The 19260-nt window shown below is 42.8% G+C and overlaps 1 protein-coding gene across 2 annotated transcripts in view; it reads left to right on the top strand.

Moving 5' to 3' along the window:
* Positions 1–534: 534 nt before the first annotated feature.
* The window catches only part of CPA2 (carboxypeptidase A2), a 34294-nt gene continuing 15568 nt past the window's right edge, over positions 535–19260 (top strand). Inside the window, exons 1-9 of one of the 2 annotated variants that reach the window (XM_049894032.1) lie at positions 535–599; positions 6756–6837; positions 7506–7640; positions 8300–8395; positions 10267–10368; positions 12556–12654; positions 13972–14082; positions 15170–15260; positions 17427–17626. In XM_049894032.1, coding sequence (XP_049749989.1) covers positions 535–599; positions 6756–6837; positions 7506–7640; positions 8300–8395; positions 10267–10368; positions 12556–12654; positions 13972–14082; positions 15170–15260; positions 17427–17626 — 981 coding nt within the window. The remainder of the gene's footprint in view (positions 600–6755; positions 6838–7505; positions 7641–8299; positions 8396–10266; positions 10369–12555; positions 12655–13971; positions 14083–15169; positions 15261–17426; positions 17627–19260) is intronic. The other variant, XM_049894034.1, reaches the window with a different exon arrangement.

Here is a 19260-nt window from a genome sequence, read left to right as displayed (position 1 = left end):
TTTTAATATAGAGTGAAGACTGGAGTGGGCCATCTACAGGGAGTTTCCACAGATGTGGCCTGAGTGAATGCAGTGTTTCAGGGCAAACATTATAAAAATAAACAAACGAGCAAGCTAATGGAATGTGATAGACAGGATGCTAGAGTAATTACTATAAATGCTGTGCCCTTTTCTTTGTCAGAGACCCAGAAAGGACTTTAACCTCTAGGTCTGTTAATCTGGCTTCTATCACAGGCCAGAGCTAGTGGCACTTCATGTTCTAAATCATAATATATGATTTGTCCTTGATATGATCTAGCAGTTTTGTTTAGTTTCCACTGAGGTTCGTTATCTCATCCTAGGAATGGAAAGTGTATGAGTTGGTGATATCGCACAGGTGGGTGTCTGTAACCTTGAACATTTCATACGCAGGTGGGAATTTTACCATGTGGGAATTCACTCAAGTTCTCCGATGGCCAATGGCTCAGCCGTGGGTCCTCATAAATAAAGTTCAGGAGGGACTCTGAGTTCTGGATTCTTGAAAGCCCTTAGACCATGAAGTTGATCCTGTTTTTTGGCGCCCTTTTGGGGCATATCTACTGTCGAGAAACATTTGTGGGGTAAGTTGTCCTTTCTGGTGCCTGTTTGAATTTTGCTGACCTGATTCATGGTTAGGCTCCATGAACCTGAAATTCTCCCTTGATTGTTGCAGAGTAACGTGCCTAAGTATTCAGCATTTTCAGAGACGTTCTCTTAGACTGAAGGAGGCCTGTTGGCACAGACAGTTAAGCACTCAGCTGCTAACCAAAAGGTTGGCAGTTGGAACCCCCTGACGGGGTCCACAGGAGAAAGATTTGGAGATCTGCTTCTGTAAAGATTACGGCCCAGAAAACCTTATGTGGCAATTCTACTCTGTCACATGGGGTCATACTATGAGTTGGAATTGACTTGATGGTACCCAGCCACAACTCTTCAATTGGGTAGGGGTGGTGACTGGTGGGGATAATAGGAGTGGGGTGATCAAAAAGAGGTGAATGATGTTTAAAGAAAAAATAAAGCAAAACAAAATGAAAACTAAACACATATAGCCGTGTTTCTCTCTGTCTGGACTTCAGTTTTTCCTCCAAAGATGAGAATGTAGGGATGACAGACATTAGTGAAAATCACGTTGTTTGGGTGCTTGAAGGTTACTCTCCCATCTCTTCCTCCCCACCTTTCTGGGCTTTATCCTCCGTGTCAACCATTGTCCCCCCTCTTTACATCTAGGGCCCGGTATTAGAACCTCATGAGGTGGGAGAACCAGGGCTGAAGATTTTAGCTTCAACTTATATGTGGTTTCGTAAATCTCAGGATGAGGAGACATTCTTACTCCAAAGAACTTTGGTTCCAAGATTCTGTCAATGGCTCTAGGCAGCATTCCTTGCACAGTGTTCCAGGGAATGAATGAAGGGGTCAAATAACTTTGGTCCAAAAATTAGGTGGTCAAATTTATTTACTCTGGTCAGATAAAAATCGACAGCACTGGGTTTTTTTTGGTCAGATAAATTTGGGAATAACAGGGTTTTAAAAAATGATACAATTTCTAGGAAATTTTACCAAATTAGTGTGCATTGTCAATCTATGAGAGGGGATATAGGTTGCAGCATTTACCCAATGATTTTCTTCAATTATCAGACTCCCCCCCTTTTATTTTTGTTTTTGCAAAGTAACTCAAAGGGCTACTATTCCTTAGAACACATCCCGGGAGACATTAGCCTAATGTATTACTTTCCCCAGGGTCTTCCCGTTTTAAAAGAGGACTCTCCTCGGGAGTGGCCATGTATTAACCAAACAGAATAAGACTCAAATAGAAAGATTTTCAGACCATTTGTAGCAGGTGGATATCGGAGGCAGGAGATCCTTGAAGATTTCACATTCAGTGACATATATTCCACTGGAGTTCACTGGCAATTGCCTGGGGCTTGGTTTCAGAAGACTTAGAATCTGGCCCCTGCATATGACTCATTGTACCAATCATCTCTTCGCCACTGCAGTGACTGGGATAGAGGAGGAACCTCTGTCACCAAGGAGAAGCCTCTAAGAATTCAGCTATACTGCTCATTTCTTCTCTAAGGATATGCACTTGCTTGTTTTGAGACTTCCCTTTCTTGCCAAGGTGTCCTAAACCAGTTGCCTTCGAATTGATTCCAATTCATGGTGACCGCATGCGTTGCAGTATAGAACTGTTCTCTGTAGGGTTTCCAAGGCTGCGACCTTTTGGAAAAAGATCACCAGGCCTTTCTTCTTAGGTGCCTCTGAGTGGTTTCAAATCACCAACCTTTCACTTAGTAGTGGAACACTTAGCCATTTGTGCTACCCAGCAACTCAGCCAAGGTGTCCTGTTGTTGTTGTTGTTGTATGCCATTGAGTTGATTCTGTCTCATAGTGACCCTACAGGACAGAGCAGAACTGCCCCAGAGGGTTTCCTAGGCTGAAATCTTGATGGGAGTAGGTCGCCAGGACCTTTCTTTCACAGAGCAGCAGGTGGGTTCTAACCCATGAACTTTGATTTAGCAGCCGAGCACTTAACCATTGTGCCACCAAGTCTTCTTAAAGGTGTCTTAAGCAAAAAAACCCAAACCTATTGCCACTGAGTCAATTCTGACTCATAGTGATCCTATAAGGACAGAGTAGAACAGCTCCATAGGGTTACCAAGGACAGCTGGTGGATTGGAACTGCTTGCCTTTTGGTTAGCAGCCATAGCTCTTAAACGCTGCATCGCCAGGGCTCCTCAAGGTGTCCTGTTGTTGTTATTAGGTGCCATCGAGTCAGTTCTGACTCATACAGACCCTATGAACAACAGAATGAAACACTGCCAGTCCTGTGCCTTCCTCACAACTGTTGCTATGCTTGAGCCCATTGTTTCAGCCACTGTGTCAATCCTTCTTGTTGAGGGTCTTCCTCTTTTTCGTTGATCCTGTACTTTACCAAGCATGATGTCCTTCTCCAGGGGCTGAGCCCTCCTGACTGACAACATGTCCAAAGTATGTAAGGCACAGTCTTACCATCCTTGCTTCTAAGGAGCATTCTGGTTGTATGTCTTCCAAGACAGATTTATTCGTTCTTTTGGCCGTCCATGGTATATTCAATATTCTTCACCAGTGCCACAATTCAAAGGTGTCAATTCTTCTTCAGTCTTTCTTATTAATTGTCCAACTTTCGCACACATATGAGGCGATTGAAAGCACCATGGCTCGGGTCAGGCGCACCTTAGTCCTCAAAGTTGACATCTTTGCTTTTTAATACTTTAAAGAGATCTCTTGTAGCTGATTTGCCCAGTACAATGCGTCTTTTGATTTCTTGACTGCTGCTTCCATGAGTATTAATTGTGAATCCAAGTAAAATGAAATCTTTGACAACCTCAATCTTTCCTCCGTATATCATGATGTTGATTATTGGTCCATTTGTAAGGATTTTTATTTTCTTTGTGTTGAGGTGTAATCCATACTGAAGGCTATGGACCTTGAGCTTCATTAGTAAGTGCTTCAAGTCCTCATCACTTTCAGCAAGCAAGGCTGTGTTATCTGCATAACACAGGTTAATGAGTCTTCCTCCAATCCCGATGTAGTCCAGCTTCTCAGTTTATTTGCTCAGCAGACAGATTGAATAGGTATGGTGAAAGACTACAACCCTGACACATACCTTTCCTGACTTTAAACCATGTAGTATCCCCTTGTTCTGTTCGAACAACTGCCTGTTGATCCATGTACGGACCCCTCAAGAGCACAATTAAGTGTTCTGGAATTCCCGTTCTCCACAATGTTATCCATAATTTGCTATGATCCACACAGTCGAATGCCTTTGCATAGTAAATAAAACACAGGTAGACATCTTTCTGGTATTCCCTGCTTTCAGCCAGGATCCATCTGACATCGGCAATGATGTCCCTGGTACCATGTCCTTTCTAAATCTGGCTTGAATTGCTGGCAAGTCCCTGTTGATGTACTGTTACAGCCACTTTTGAATGATCTTCAGCAAATTTTGCTTGCATGTGATATTAATGATACTGTTTGATAATATCCACATTCGGTTGGACCACCTTTCTTGAGAGTAGGATCTCTTCCAGTCAGTTGGCTAGGTAGCTGTCTTCCAAATTTCTTGGCATAGACGAGTGAGCACTTCCAATGCTGCATCCATCTGTTGAAACATCTCAATTGGTATTCCATCAGTTCCTGGAGCCTTGTTTTTTGCCAATGCCTGCAGTGTGGCTTGGACTTCTTCCTTCAGTACTATCGGTTCCTGATCTTATGCTACCTCCTGAAATGGTTGAACTTCGACCGATTCTTTTTGGTATAGTGACTGTGTATTCCTTCCATCTTCTTTCGATGCTTCCTGTGTTGCTTAATATTTTTCCCATAGAATCTTTCAGTATTGCAACTTAGGCTTGAATTTTTTCTTCAGCTCTTTCAGCTTGAGAAATGCTGAGCATGTTCTTCCCTTCTGGTTTTCTATCTCCAGGTCCTTGCACATGTCGTTATGTTACTTTACTTTGTCTTCTCGAGCTGCCATTTGAAATTTTCTGTTGCATTCTTTTACTTCATCATTTTTCCTTGTTCTTGAGCTACTCGACTTTCAACAGCAAGTTTCAGAGTCTCATCTGACATCCATTTAGGTCTTTTCTTTCTCTCTTGTCTTTTAATGACCTCTTGCTTTCTTCAAGTATAATGTCCTTGATGTCATTCCACAACTTGTCTGGTCTTTGGTTATTAGTGTTCAACGCTTCAAATCTATTCTTGAGATGGTCTCTAAATTCAGGTGGAATATACTCAAGGTCGCACTTTGGCTCTCATGGGCCAGTTCTAATTTTCTTCAGTTTCAACTTGAACTTGCATATGAATAATTGATGGCCTAATCCACAGTTGACCCCTGCCCTTGTTCTGACTGATACTGAGCTTTTCTATCATCTCTTTCCACAGATGTATTCGATTTGATTCCTGCATATTCCATCTGGCAAGGTCCATGTGTATAGTCACCATTTATGTCCCTGAAAAAGGTATTTGCAATGAAGTCATTGGTCTCACAAAATTCAATCATGCGATCTCTGGCATTGTTACTATCAAAAAGGGCTTATTTTCCAAATAGCAATCCTTCTTCTTTGTTTCCAGCTTTCAAATTCCAGTCACCAGTAATTATCAGTGCATCCTGATTGCATGTTCTATCAATTTCGGACTGCAGAGGTTGGTAAAAATCTTCAATTTATTCATCTTTGGCCTTAGTGGTTGGTGAGTAAATTTGAATATCAGTTGTATTAACTGGTCTTCCTTGTAGGCATATGGATATTTTCTTAACACTGACAACATTGTACTTCAGGATAGATCTTGAAATGTTCTTTTTGACAATGAATGCAACACCGCTCCTCTTCAAGCTTTCTAGCGTAGTAGACCATATGATTGTCTGATTCAAAATGACGAATACCAGTCCATTTCAGCTCACTAATGCCTAGGATATTGATCTTTATGTGTTCCATTTCATTTTTGGTAATTTCCAATTTTCCTAGATTCATACTTTGTACATTCCATGTTCCAATTATTAATGGATGCTTGCAGCTGTTTCTTCCATTTTGAGTCATGCCACATCAGCAAGTTAAGGTCCTGAAGGCTTGACTCCATCCACGTCATTAAGGTCAATTCTACTTTGAGGAGGCAGCTCTTCCCCAGTTATCTTTTGAGAGCCTTCCAACTTGAGGGGCTCATCTTCCAGCACTATATCAGACAATGTTCTGCTCCTATTCACGAGGTTTTCACTGGCTAATTCTTTTCAGAAGTAGACTACCGGGTCCTTCTTTCTAGTCTGTCTTAGTCTGGAAGCTCAGCTGAAACCTGTCTGCCATGGATGACCCTGCTGATATTTGAATAACGGTGGCATAGCTTCCTGGTGGTGTAGTGGTTAAGAATGACAGCTGCTAACCAAAAGGTCGGCAATATGAATCCCCCAGGCACTCCTTGGAAACCCTATGGGGCAGTTCTACTCTGTCTTATGGGGTTGTTCTGAGCTGGAATCAACTCAATGGCAGTGGTTTGGTTTTTTTGGTTTGGCATAGCTTCCAGCAACACACAAGCCCCCACAGTACAACAAACTGACAGATGCATGGGAATTAAGGTGTCCTAGATAATCTTTATTCCTCATTTTGCACGTGTGTGCACGTGCAAACACCAAGAGAGGCACACCATGATTTGTCTGAGTCTCAGTTGCCCCTAGCCATACCTCAGATTTGGGATGTATGAATGGGGTTTGGAGATGGAACTCTGATGCTTTAGCGATTGACAAATACATAAATAAAATAAAATAAAACCCACTAGGTCTACTCTAGATGGGAATTTGATTCCTCTTGCAAGCACCATTTAATTATTCCATTAAAAAACAAAACAAAACTTATTTCTGAAAACCAGGAATAATCATGTTTTAAAGTCATTGTTTTATGAGCAGCAGGTGTTATCTGACAAATAATCATTAGCTAAAGGAAAGACAACTTTAATGGCAAGCTTCCTGCTAGGAGCAGGTACACCTCTTAATTATTACTTAGATAATATTGCCTTGGGGAAAATAAAGCCATTCAATCAAGTCCTCATTCTGGGATGTGGGTCAGCGTACTATTTATTAGTTTCTGGACTGTCAAAGAGATTATTGACTGTTGCATTAACTTCTTACATGCAGAGACCAACTGGAGCAGAAAGCAACAGGAAATAGTGTCCAGATTTTGTTTTTAAGGTCATGTCTGTGGTTCAATATTCTTTAGAGACCAAGTTCTTGAGATCATACCAAGGAATGAAGAACAAATAAAAAAGCTAGAGGTACTGGAGGCTGAAGAACATCTTCAGGTATTTGTCCTGGCGGGAGTCTCTATTTCCTACAGTGAGTTCTCTACAGTTAGACATGATTGAGGTCTTTTACTTTAGACTATAGCTCATCTCCTCTGGCATAGCATGGAATGCTAACTCACAGAACTAGGATAAGTAAGACCAGCTCTAGTCCCAATTGTGTGACATGGGGCAAGTCACCTATCTTCCTTATGTCTCGTTTTCCCAATCGATAAGATGGAGGTAAATACACTATTCACCTATCTCACAGGTTTACTGTCAGAATGAAAAGAGAGGTCAAATGTGAAAGTGACTTTGAAAAATTGTTGAACACCTTTAATGCATTATTTCTTTCCTAAAATAATTTATAGTATTAATATCCTGTTATGAAATGACTTGGATCACTTGAATGCCAGCTTTTTAAAAAACTGCTATAATTTTAAATAATCTTTTCCTTCTGTTAGTTTTAGCATCCAACCATACAGGGAAAAACAATGTAACATATCTGCTGATGCTTGGACATTTAAAACTCCCATTGCGACATCATAGGGATTCCACAATGACTTAGTCTTGGGAGTCTCAAGATATAATACATACAAATTGATTTACTGAAACATATTAATGTTCAACTGTCCATTTCCCTGGAATAACATACTCATTGTCTTGGTTTGGCCTTTTATCCCTTTCAGCTTGATTTCTGGAAATCAGCCACCACCCCAGGCCAGACAGCCCATGTCCGGGTTCCCATTGTCAGCCTCCAGGCAGTCAAAGTTTTCTTGGAGTCCCAGGGGTTTGCTTATTCCATTATGATTGAAGATGTCCAGGTAAATATCTCACAGGTCATCCTGGTCCACATGAATGGAAAGTCTTTTCTTCTTGGGTACTCTTTGTTAGGGCAGGGACCTGTGTGTGCCACTAGGGCTGTCCTGTGTGAGGGCTACTCCTGCAGGGTGGACAGGGAGGCACTGTCCCTCTCCCTTTTGCATTCGGCATAACTGGAATATGGTAACAAAAAAATTTAAGAGAAAGAGCAAAGGAGAGGCTATAGCATAGAATATAAGGTGCAACCTGAAGGGTCTTAGTCAACGTAGGGAAAAGCAGCTGCTATTTATTTTTAACTGGAGGTTACTCTGGGTCCCAGGTGGCCAGGAAGGTAGGATGAGCCATAAGACAAGGTCAGGTCACACCCTGCCTGTGCCTGCAAGCCCACCATAGGACTGACTTCCTCCTATATCTACAGCATCTGGCTGGCCAGAAGTCCCACTGATGTCCCATCCCCTTTGGGGTCAGGGTACTTTTCTTGCCATAGTTCTCCAAAGTTTGCTCAGGGCTCTGCAAGAATAAGGGAAAGGCATGACCCCACAGCCCACAGGACAGGAAAAGGAAAGCTTGGCACTGGGGACCTGAGTGTCACCATTTCCTTCATGAGTATAGACTGAAATGCATTGCTAAATTAATCACAGGTATAACTGATTTGTCTTAGGTTCTACTGGATAAAGAGAATGAAGAAATGCTATTAAATCGGAGAACAGAACGAAATAGTAACTTCAACTTTGGGGCCTACCATAGCTTGGAAGAGGTGAGTGTTTAAAAATGAACATCAGAGATTGGCCATTCTCTCCTTCCATGACACAGCCTAGATACCTACTGGTGACTTAATGACTTAGAAAGTATTTCCATCTTGTTTCCTAACTTCCCCAAGTTTCCCTAGGATTTCACAGGCTGTATTAGTGTCACTGGCTTCATGCCTACTCTTGCTTACTGCAGGGCATAATGCCCAGCTGCTCATCTCAACAGCAACCCAGCCATTCTGGAAGCATCTAAGCAATCTTCAGCAGCACGAAGATACCCTTCTCCTGCCCCTGCTCTTCCACTAAGGCCTCCTTGCTGGTTTCTTAACTGTGCTGCCTACAAAGCCATTTGAAAGCCATGGCTGCCATTGAGGATGGGATCAAGGGCTGCCTTGACTCTTCTGATTTCTGGCCAAGGCCAGGGTCTCCTAACCTGCCAAGGCACCAAGACCTCACAGTAGCAAAGCCTTGTACAGTTTCTGCTGTCTTTCCTGAGTTTTACTGGTCTGTGAAGAATGCCCCCTTCCTCCACCTGGGTCACATCCTGGCATCTGGGCACCAGGGCAGTGCTGCTTTTGCCCATTTGTGACATGGAGCTCTTTTGGGGGCCCACTGGGGTCTAGTTATATTGACTGATTTTGAAGGGTGGGTGGGGTGGGAGAAGTAGAACAGAGCCCCAGAAAACATATCTTCTAGGTACCCACCCGCTGCCATGGAGGGTATTGCAACTCATAGCAACCCTATAGGACAGAGTAGAAACACCCCATAGGGTTTACAAGGAATGTTGGTGGATTCGAACTTTTGGTTAGCAGCCAAATTCTTAACTAATGGGCCACCAGGGCTCCTCTTATAGGTACAAAACAGATCCCCTAAATCAGCTATTCTAAAATGCAAATTGCTCTGAAAACAATTTTTCTCCTCATTTATTTGGTGACAAAACCTGACCTGATCTGAACGCATTTGGGGGCAAAATCTGACCTGAACTGACATGCTATTTATTCATCTGTTTCACTGCCAGAAATATGAATGGGTTCGAATATGGAGCAATCCTGCATGTATAATACACACTATATGCTTCCTATTACTTTTCTAAAATCCCTCAAAAATTCTGAGTTGGAAATACACATGGCCCCAAAGATTTCGGATAAGGGACTGTGGACCAGTACCAAAAGTCTGAAGAAGAAAAGGGAGTGGAGAAAACAAGATGATCTCTTCTCTTTGCCTGGTCCCATGACATGGTGTCTGTGCCCTATGGAGAGAAAACGCTGACAAAAAGCTGTTTTCATCCCGTAACTCTTCAGACACGCTGAGACAGACCTCAATCCCAGCAATGGACACAGCTTGGGTGCCCCTGAGGCACAGAATTTCAATTAGCCTTGAAAATAGGAGTCAGAGGAAAGGAGCTGATGACTGAAGTGCCCCGAGGCAGGCGCCCGTGTCCTGTGGCCTGAGTGGCCCTGCTATATTGTGGAGTGCCAGCCTTTACATCCACTCTTCTGTGTGTGTCACTACCACTTGCATTCCTCTGCTGGTGAGGGCGAGGAGTTTTCTGGCAGGGGAAGCTCCCTCCCATTGCTGGAGTTGAGGAAAACCATAGGCAAGGCAGAGACCTGCCATTTTGTGGAGGCACAAAACCGCAAAGATTGGCTGCAAAATGGCGTCTCCCTTTGCAGCCCCTGCAGACGCGGTGACTCATCATCTCTCAGCTTTGATGCAAACATCCCAGTTCTGGAGCTTCAGCCAGGCTGCCCTCTCCACTTTCTCCCCAGAGAATGAAAATGGGGGAAAGGAAACAAACAAAAAAGTCACTAACTGATGCATCAGATTATGTATTTAAACATGTCTATGTTTTTTTATGTATTCACTGGAAACATTACAGATTTCCCAAGAAATGGATCACCTCGTGGCTGAGTACCCTGGTCTAGTGAGGAAAGTGAAGATTGGCCATTCTTTTGAAAATCGGTCCATAAATGCTTTCAAGGTACCCTGGACCCGGGGAGGGCGGCTTTCCTCTCCAGGCTTCTAGAATCCTGCTTCTACCAGGCAGTCCCGGCTCAGCCAGCACAGCAGAGCGCGTCCTTTTTTTTTCTTCTCCTAACCGGTCTTTGCTGGTTTTGAATCTCCCCCTTCCCACCGCCCTTTCTTTCCCGGTTTCGGGTTTCCTGCAGGCTGAGCTGGTCTGCGAGTCAATGGGGTGAACGAGTGCTCCAGCGTGAGGGACTCGCTCGGGGAAGCGAGGGCGGGCGGAGGGCGTGTGTAATTAACGGAGGGGAGAGGTCAGCCCTTTTCTTTTTCTTGTCCTCTTTCTTTAGCTTTTTTTTTTTTTTTCTTAAATTAGCCAAATGGGGTGGGGGGGGGTAGGGTCGGGGGGAAGAGCACTGAGTACCTGACTGAGCTGCATTTAAAAAGAGTTGCTGCATCGTGCAGAACGATGGCGGGTAACCAAGCTGCCGCAGCAAATGTCCTGAAATGAAGGCATTTTAAAATTTATTTTATTTTTGTTGTTGTTGAGAATATACCTAGAAGAATATTCACCAGTTCAGGTCGATCACGGTCTTCACGTTGTGAACCCATTCTCACCGTCCTCCCCTCCACATTCTTCCCTATTAACATAATCTCCTTGCCCCTAAATTTCGTGTCTAACCTTCGAGTTGCTATTGTCAGTTTGATCCCATATAGTTTTTAACAGAGCACAGGGCTCCAGGCAGACCTTCTTTACTAGTTAAGCTAACTTGTTTGGTCTGAAGAAGACTTAAGGGGTTATTTTTGGTTTAAGGTTTGCATTTTTTTTAAGTAATCATTGAAAAAATGTTAAAGAGTTTACCTATAAACTGTAATAGCCTTAGTGCTGATAATTTTTAAGCATCTTCACCTTGCCCTGAACAAGAGTGGAAATTATTTTCCCAGATTTCCTAGAAAGAGTTTAAGGGGGGAAAAAAAAAAAGTTAATGTCACAACTCCCTGCTAAATTTGGAAAAGTTGTGGCTGGGAACCAACTGACTCACTGGGACAAATGGGTTTTTCAAGAGCATTTTTTGCCAGAGCAGACCCAAGAGAAGTAGTTTGCCTACTTGATCCTGGGGCACATTTGCTAATGTTTATTACCCTCCTATTTCCCCTTTCCTGTTTCTCCTTGGGCTGGGTCACCAAACCTCAGGTTCTCCCCTCCCCTGGCTTTCCTTCCCCTGGGCAGTTAGGTGGTTGAGAATGTTCTATGTTTGTTTTTGAAAGTTCCCACCTTTTTACGATTGAGCTCTTTGGAGGAAAAAGCACAAAACACTCACAAGCCAAACTCTCCAAACTCATGAAATGAAGTGATTTTTGGCGAGGATTTGCATTTCTCATTTACCTTATCTGCTATGTTTGGAATGCTGCACAGAGATAGAAGTCGATGGTGCAAAAATAATCTTTTCCTCCCCGTTTACTAATCCAATTGGCAAAGTCACTGTTCCAAATAAGATGAAGTAACTTCAGTCCGAAAAGTTAAAGTCTGGGAGGCACTGCTAGAGCCTTCCAACCCGTTTTTATGAAGAACTCAATAGCTTAGCAAACATTTCTATTACAAAAATAATACATTCACTGCATAAATTTGGAAAATAGAGAAACAACAAAAAAAGGGGAGGGAGCGTGGAGTCCTCGTAATTCTAATTCAACAACTATGGGATAGTAGCTATTAACGTTTTGTTTTATATTTTTTCCTTCTTGCTCCCTTTTTTTCTTCTCCCTTCTCTCCCTTCCTCTCACCGTTTATATATACCAGTATCCAATATATGTCTGTGTATCTATCTCTGTCTATATATCTATATGCCTTTTAAAAAAAAAATGGCACCATACTGTTCCGTAACGTTTTTTTCCAGTCTACAACATAAGATGAACATATTTTCATGTCATTACATTATCTGCAAAGATTTTTTTTTTTTTTACAAACATCAAAAGGAGAAAAAGTCTACCCCTCTTGTTCGTCTGCATCTACGCTTCCATTAAAGAAGGGGACCAAAAAAAAAAAAGTCACCGGAAATGAGAGGAGTTAACCGTTAATTGACAGCATAGCTGCCTAGTTCTCTCTTTCATGTCAAACACAGAAAGGGGGACCGAGAGGACGGGGAGGGGACTGGAGGCGGTGGCTGCCGCCGGGGAGCCGTTCACATTTTCTCGCTTGTTTTTGCAGTTCAGCACGGGAGGGAACAAGCCGGCCATCTGGCTGGATGCCGGGATCCATGCTCGCGAGTGGGTTACACAAGCGACCGCACTGTGGACCGCAAATAAGGTCATTGTGCCTAAAATTCCTCGATAATTGTCACTTTCTGAGGTCAGGACCTTCTAACCACATAGCAGCCCTCTCAGCTCAAACCCTCTACCACACAGGCGGGAAACAGATCCTGCCAACTATTTGGGTGTCGCCCCACCCAGCATCCTGGCACACCCCCCTCCTCCCTCTCCTGCCCCTCCACAGCTTGCACTCTTCAAAGACAGTGAGCTAGAAGAGATCAAGAGGGTGGGAGGTAGGGACCTTGGATTTCAGCCTAAGAACAGCCTGGAGAAACATGGCTTTGCTGCCTGGAAGGGAGGCAGATGGGCCAGAAATCCATACAACCCAGAAGGAGGTCAGACAACAAACATGAACAGGTCCAAGAAGAGTTCACTTTGACCCACAGAGTCACAGTGAAATTAGTTAAAGGTGTTTGGTTTGTTCTGAAAAATTTCCTCAATCTGATTTTGAAGTCAGGATATAGCAATACCTCTCTTCAACACGTTCCTGGGACTCATAGTCAGGACACCGGGCTGGGTGTGCCCTAGTCTGGTATTTCTTAAGTAATTCAAAAATGGCATGCTATAAATCAGAATGTTAATTCATGAGCAGAGGCAATCAATCCACTCCCAGATCATTCAAGCATGTGCCACCACGTGCAAACCGGCTGATACATTTTTCCCTTCAATTAAAATGCATTTACCTTTAGGGTATTTTGAAATGGATATTTAACAGCTGAATAATAATGCCTTAGGATGGCTGAGCACAGGAAATGAATAAATTTTAATCCAGCAGAAACTTTGACTCCACTGCAATCGATCAGGATTTCCCAAATGGAATTTCACCAGTTCTCTGGATCTTTAGAAAAGTCCTGGCATGTTTAAGTAATCAGCTGTTGGTTGTGAGTTCTTTTGGAAAGCTACCCTGTGTGGTGATTAAGGAAAATCAGAAAATTTCTTTGAATTCTTTATTGCCCTGGTGGTATTAAAGATCTCCACAAGCCACATAGACTGTCACCCACCATTGCAAAATTCCTCACCAGAAGTCATAGGAAGAATGCTACTACTTTTGAGAAACAACTGACAAGTCCTACTTGATTTCGTATTTAATATAAGTAAATTATTCAGACCAGAAGTAAAAAGCATAGACACTGGCATATTAAATACATTAATGCTACGGGAGACCGGATTGTGCTATACCTGGAACATTGCCGTTCACCAGCAGTGATCTTGAATTCACATTTGGAAAAACAAAATACATCGCCTTAATATTCTCTGCTCGTGTTCCCTGACAAAAGGGGAGTGTGAGATTGACGTGTGTGTCGCCTTTGCGCAGATTGCCTCTGATTATGGAAATGATCCTTCCATCACCTCCATTTTGGACACAATGGATATCTTCCTGCTGCCGGTTACAAACCCCGATGGATATGTGTTCTCTCAAACCAACGTAAGCTGGGACCTTTTCTCTTCTGCAGCAAGGATTTTAGGAGTTGTGTAGGAACGTCAAAAACAAAATGAAAGGAATCTTTCTGTTCTTAATTTAGCCTGAACGGAACACCTAATCTCTCAGTAGTGGCCCTGAATCGAGGCATGTAGAGGGGCTGATAATCACTTCTTACCCTGGCACTCGGTGGCTTTCCATGTCGCAGCCCATTTCAGCTGCTGTGCTGGGCTATCAGAGCTCTCAGTGCTCATGGTGAGTCACCTAGGAGATTTGTTCCAATTATCTCTGCATTTTCGTGACAGGATTGATAGAAAAGAGGAGGCGGATGTTACCTGCTGACAATTAGATTGCACTAGGATTTAGGTAGCAGTCTAATGCAGCTAATGTTTTACTCACGATCTGTAGACGAAATCCTTTGTAATATCACTAAAAACAGTTATACCGCTTTTTTTTTTCTTTGAAATCTCATTACAGAACACCATTGTGGCAACTGTCACCCGAAGTATATTCAAAATTAATCAGAGCTTCAAGTTTATTTTTGGAAAGGGTTGATTATGGGAGCATTTTTCAAAGGAACTTGTGTTAATACCAGTACTAATCCTGTGAGAGACCCTAGGGAATAACGGGCTCTGTATGCAAGTCTGGGAACTGCCACCCACTGTTTTCCTCTCTTGGGGTTCATAAAAAGCATGAAAGCATTAAAAATCCTTAGAAGTTCGGAAGTACATTAACCTATTTGGCCCCATGTGTTCCTAAAATATTCTATCACAGAACCCTCCGCACCCTCTCCCTTTTTTCTCTTTGGTTAGCATTGAACAGAACCGGTGCTTTAGGGAACGTGGTTTCGTAGGTATTAATTTGAGGAGGTGAGGGAATATCCACTTCTCTTTGGGATGGCTGAGAAGCTCCAAGCAGAACCCTGGATAAGGACTAGTGGCACCTTTGTGAGCAGGAGAAATTAGCACAATTCCAAAGGGGCCTTCTCAGGAGGGAGCAAGGGAAGTTACCAGAATTCTAAAGGGACCTTCTCATCAGGCAGAATGACTAGCTTTTTTTTCCCCCCCATATTCTTTTTTCCTGAATTTTAAAGAATCGAATGTGGCGGAAGACCCGGTCCAAGATCCCTGGATGCCTCTGTGTGGGTGTTGATCCTAACCGGAACTGGGATGCAGGTTTTGGAGGTGAGCACAAGGCCTTGTCCCCAGGGCTGGTCAGATTGTTGTCTGGCCACCTAGCTATCTTGCCTCACTCTGCAGTGCTGTCAGCTTGCAAAGCCCATTCAGGATTCAAGCCATTTAAAAACCTGTTTGAGAAATCCTTACTTCCCTTCACAGGCATGCAAGTGCTGTTATAGAGCTCTGAGCAGCGTTTCATATATTTCATCTCACATCTTGGTTTTCCCACTAGCTGTAGCCCAGGTCTGGGTCTGCTTCCAAGCTACAAGAGCCAGGCTTTGCGCAATGATGGAAGGCCTCCAGAAACCCCAAACCAACCACTAGGGGGCATGAGGAGCTGCTCAGAGGAGAAGAATTACATCATCTGTGGATGCTTCCAGAAAGAAAACCAAAAAGAATTACAAATAGGATTAAAACATTGATTTTCAGAATAGGTTCAGAATAGATAAAATATTAACTTGCTGCCCTAGCTCTGTTAACTGTTCAGAGCCCAGTGACAGGCTGGCGAGGAGGCCTCCTTTCTGCTTCCAGGCACCACCTTAAAACCCCATTATGTTTCATTAATTTCAGAACTGAAATTTGTTCGTTTTCCTCACTAGGCTATGGTAACAGTGAGGTTAAGAACTGCGTCTTTTTCACTATCGTATTCCCAACACCTAGCACGGTGTCTAGAATGTAGAAGACAGTCACTAAATATTTGAAAAACAAGTGAATTAATGAGTGGCGTGGAACCAAGAGATGTTCCTGCATGGTGCAAACAGTGACGCGCCCAGCTACTAACTGAAAGGTTGGAGGTTCGAGAAGGTTCAAGTTCACCCGGAGACATCTAAGAAGAAAGGCCTAGCGATCTACTTCCACAAGATCACGTCCATTGAAAACCCTGTGGAACACAGTTCTACTCTGAAACACATGGGATTATCAGGAGTCGGAATCAAAGTGATAGCAACTGTTTTTTTTTTTTTTAAATAATATTTTATTGTGTTTTAGGTGAAAGTTTACACAGCAAATTAGGTTCTCATTTAACAATATTTATACAAGGTGTTCTGTGACATTGGTTACCATTTTCACAATGTGCCAACATTCTCATTATTTCCATTCTATTTGTTCTGTTTGCTTTTTTTTTTTTTTTTTTTAGTGGGACCAATATGAACACATCAGGGAATTGGGACAGGGTATGGATGAGTGGGAAACCCTGGTGGCATAGTGGTTAAGTGCTACAGTTGCTAACCAAAGGGTCAGCAGTTTGAATCCGCCAGGCACTCCTTGGAAACTCTATGGGCAGTTTTGCTCTGTCCTATAGGGTCACTATGAGTTGGAATTGACTGGACGGCAGTGGGTTTGGGTTTTTTTGGATGGATGAGTGGCAACTTCATTCATTGCTTTTACAAAATATTTTTTTAGTGTAGGAGAAAAGAAATCAAAACATCAGATCCAAATATTGAATAATACTCAGAAATTCAATGTCAGAATTTTTCCTGAAATGTTATTATTTCTGTAAAATAATCTTTAAATAAGGTGACAAAAGTCATATCTACACTGTCAATATCACTTGAGATCCTGGGAAATCCCAGTTCCTGGCCGTCCTCTCAGAGGTTCTGTAGCCTGCAGAGCCCTGGCCAGGCCTATGTTGGACTCATTCCAGTAGTCATGAGAAACTCTAGTTGCTGGAGAATTTAGGCAGAAGGTCCCATTACCCTAAAGGTGGCCTTGTGGTCTTATGTAGTTGTGATTTCCTCACTGTAGAAAGAGTGTCAGAGGTTCCTTGCATTTGTGGCTTTGTGCCTTAGAGTACAGATGTATAGAATCTTTTACTCTTGGACTCCAGGAATTGGAAGTGATCCCAGAGATGAACTTGCTAAACTCCCACCAATGCAGGAGTTCCATCTACAATATTAAAACTAGCTTTTCTTCCAGTGGCTTCCACAGAAAGGTGATTAATCTGATAACTCTTTTTGCCACGTAGAGGAGCCATATTTTTTTTAACAACAGAGAGAAGGCCAGAGTCATTTTATTTAGGCTTCTTGACTATGTCGTAGGTAGCGACTTGATCTAATGCAATGACAATCTTACTCTGAATTCCAGAGGAGGAATTTAATGATGTGTGGTCATTGCCTCCATATAACATCCCCTAAAGCTCTCTGTTCTCACTGGGCTTCTTCTGTATCCTATCAGGACCTGGAGCCAGTAGCAACCCTTGCTCTGATTCCTACCATGGACCCAGTGCCAACTCTGAAATTGAAGTGAAATCCATTGTGGACTTCATCAAGACTCATAGAAATGTCAAGGCCTTCATTACCCTCCACAGCTATTCCCAGCTGCTGATGTTCCCCTATGGGTACACATGCACGAAGACGGATAACTTTGATGAGCTGGTAAGTTACTGAAACTTCATTTCAGTTCAGCAACAAATATCCACTGTGTGGACAGCTATGTTTCAGTCATAAAGTAAGGTGCTAGGTCACGGTATACTAGTGATAGGTTACAAAGATGAATGAGACATAAGTCCAACCACTGAGAAGATTATGATGCAGGCAAAGGTTTGAAAGACTGATTATGAACTTTCCTAAATTACATTTCCTTGGGAAATAGAATTCATGATACTATTGTTGCCTTAACTGGATGAGCAGAGCTCGATTAGAGCCTAAATTCCCAGGGTGTGCTTTCTGTTGCTTAGGAAATAACTACTTGGATTGCACCTGAGGCTCTTGGATGTGTAGTCAGATGCTTATGCTAAGCAATGCCCTATTTCAGCTCCTAGCTTATTATTTTTGTGGTGCTTTTGGCCCAGGACCTGCCATCATGATGCACTGGTATATGATGTTGGGAGTAAAACACTCACTTCCTTAACTTGATGCCTTCTGCCATCTTTCTCGTTTCAGGAGTAATTAGACTGGTAGTGGCCTTAGATCAGGTGGTAACATCTCAGGGGGCTGTTGATAGCAAGAGCTATCCACAGCCAAAGAGTATGTGCCAATATTTTTAACTACGCTTTTAGGCTTGGTTTTTGAGACCTGTATGTTAGGGATAACCACTAGGGATAAGCCCTCAGATGGCACCTGTTGATCAATTTTACCTTCAAATAGATATGGTCAGCAGCTCCAGGCAGAAATGGAATTTATTATGGCAATTCAGGTATGTTTTCCATCTCATCAGTTGGATTTTAGCCCAGGAGGGCAGCTTTCAGGGTTCTGATGGTGAGTATTTTTTTTTTTTTTTAATTACAGAAAAAGAATTTCAGGGTTGGAAGCAACCTAAAAGGTATCTTAAGTAGACCTTTTGTTATTGTTGTTAGGTGCTGTTGAGTCAGTTCTGACTCATAACGACCCCATGACTCATAACGACCCTACACACAACAGAACGAAACACTGCCTGAACATTCTCACAATCGTTGCTATATTTGAGCCCATTGTTGCAGCCACTGCGTCAGTCTATCTCACTGAGGGTCTTCCTCTTTTTCACTGATCCTCTACTTTACCAAGCATGGTGTCCTTCTACACTGGCCCCTCCTGATAACATGTCCAAAGCAAGCGAGACAAAAATCTCACTATCCTCTTATCCACTATCCTCACTGTGTTTCTAAGGGGCATTCTGGCTATACTTCTTCCAAGACAGATTTGTTTGTTTTTCTGGTAGTCCATGGTATATTCAATATTTTTCACTGTCTTAGTTATCTAGTGCTGCTGTAACAGAAAATACCACGAGCGAATGGCTTTAACAAAGAGAAATCTATTCTCTCACAGTTTAGGAGGCTAGAAGTCTGGATTCAGGGCACCACCCCTAGAGGAAGCCTTTCTCTTTCTGTTGCCTCTGGGGGAAGGTCCTTGTCATCAATCTCTCCCTGGGCAAGGAGCTTCTCAGCACAGGGACCCCCAGTCCAAAGGACATGCTGTGCCCCTGACTCTTCTTACTTGGTGGTAACGAGGTCCCAGTCCTCTCTGCTTGGTTCTCTCTTTTATATCTCAAAAGAGATGGACTCAAGACACAACCTAATCCTGTAGATTGTGTC

Source organism: Elephas maximus, chromosome 8 (genome assembly GCF_024166365.1).
Source record: "Elephas maximus indicus isolate mEleMax1 chromosome 8, mEleMax1 primary haplotype, whole genome shotgun sequence".
Classification (NCBI taxonomy): Eukaryota; Metazoa; Chordata; class Mammalia; order Proboscidea; family Elephantidae; genus Elephas; species Elephas maximus.
This window is presented reverse-complemented; position numbering and strand designations above follow the sequence as displayed.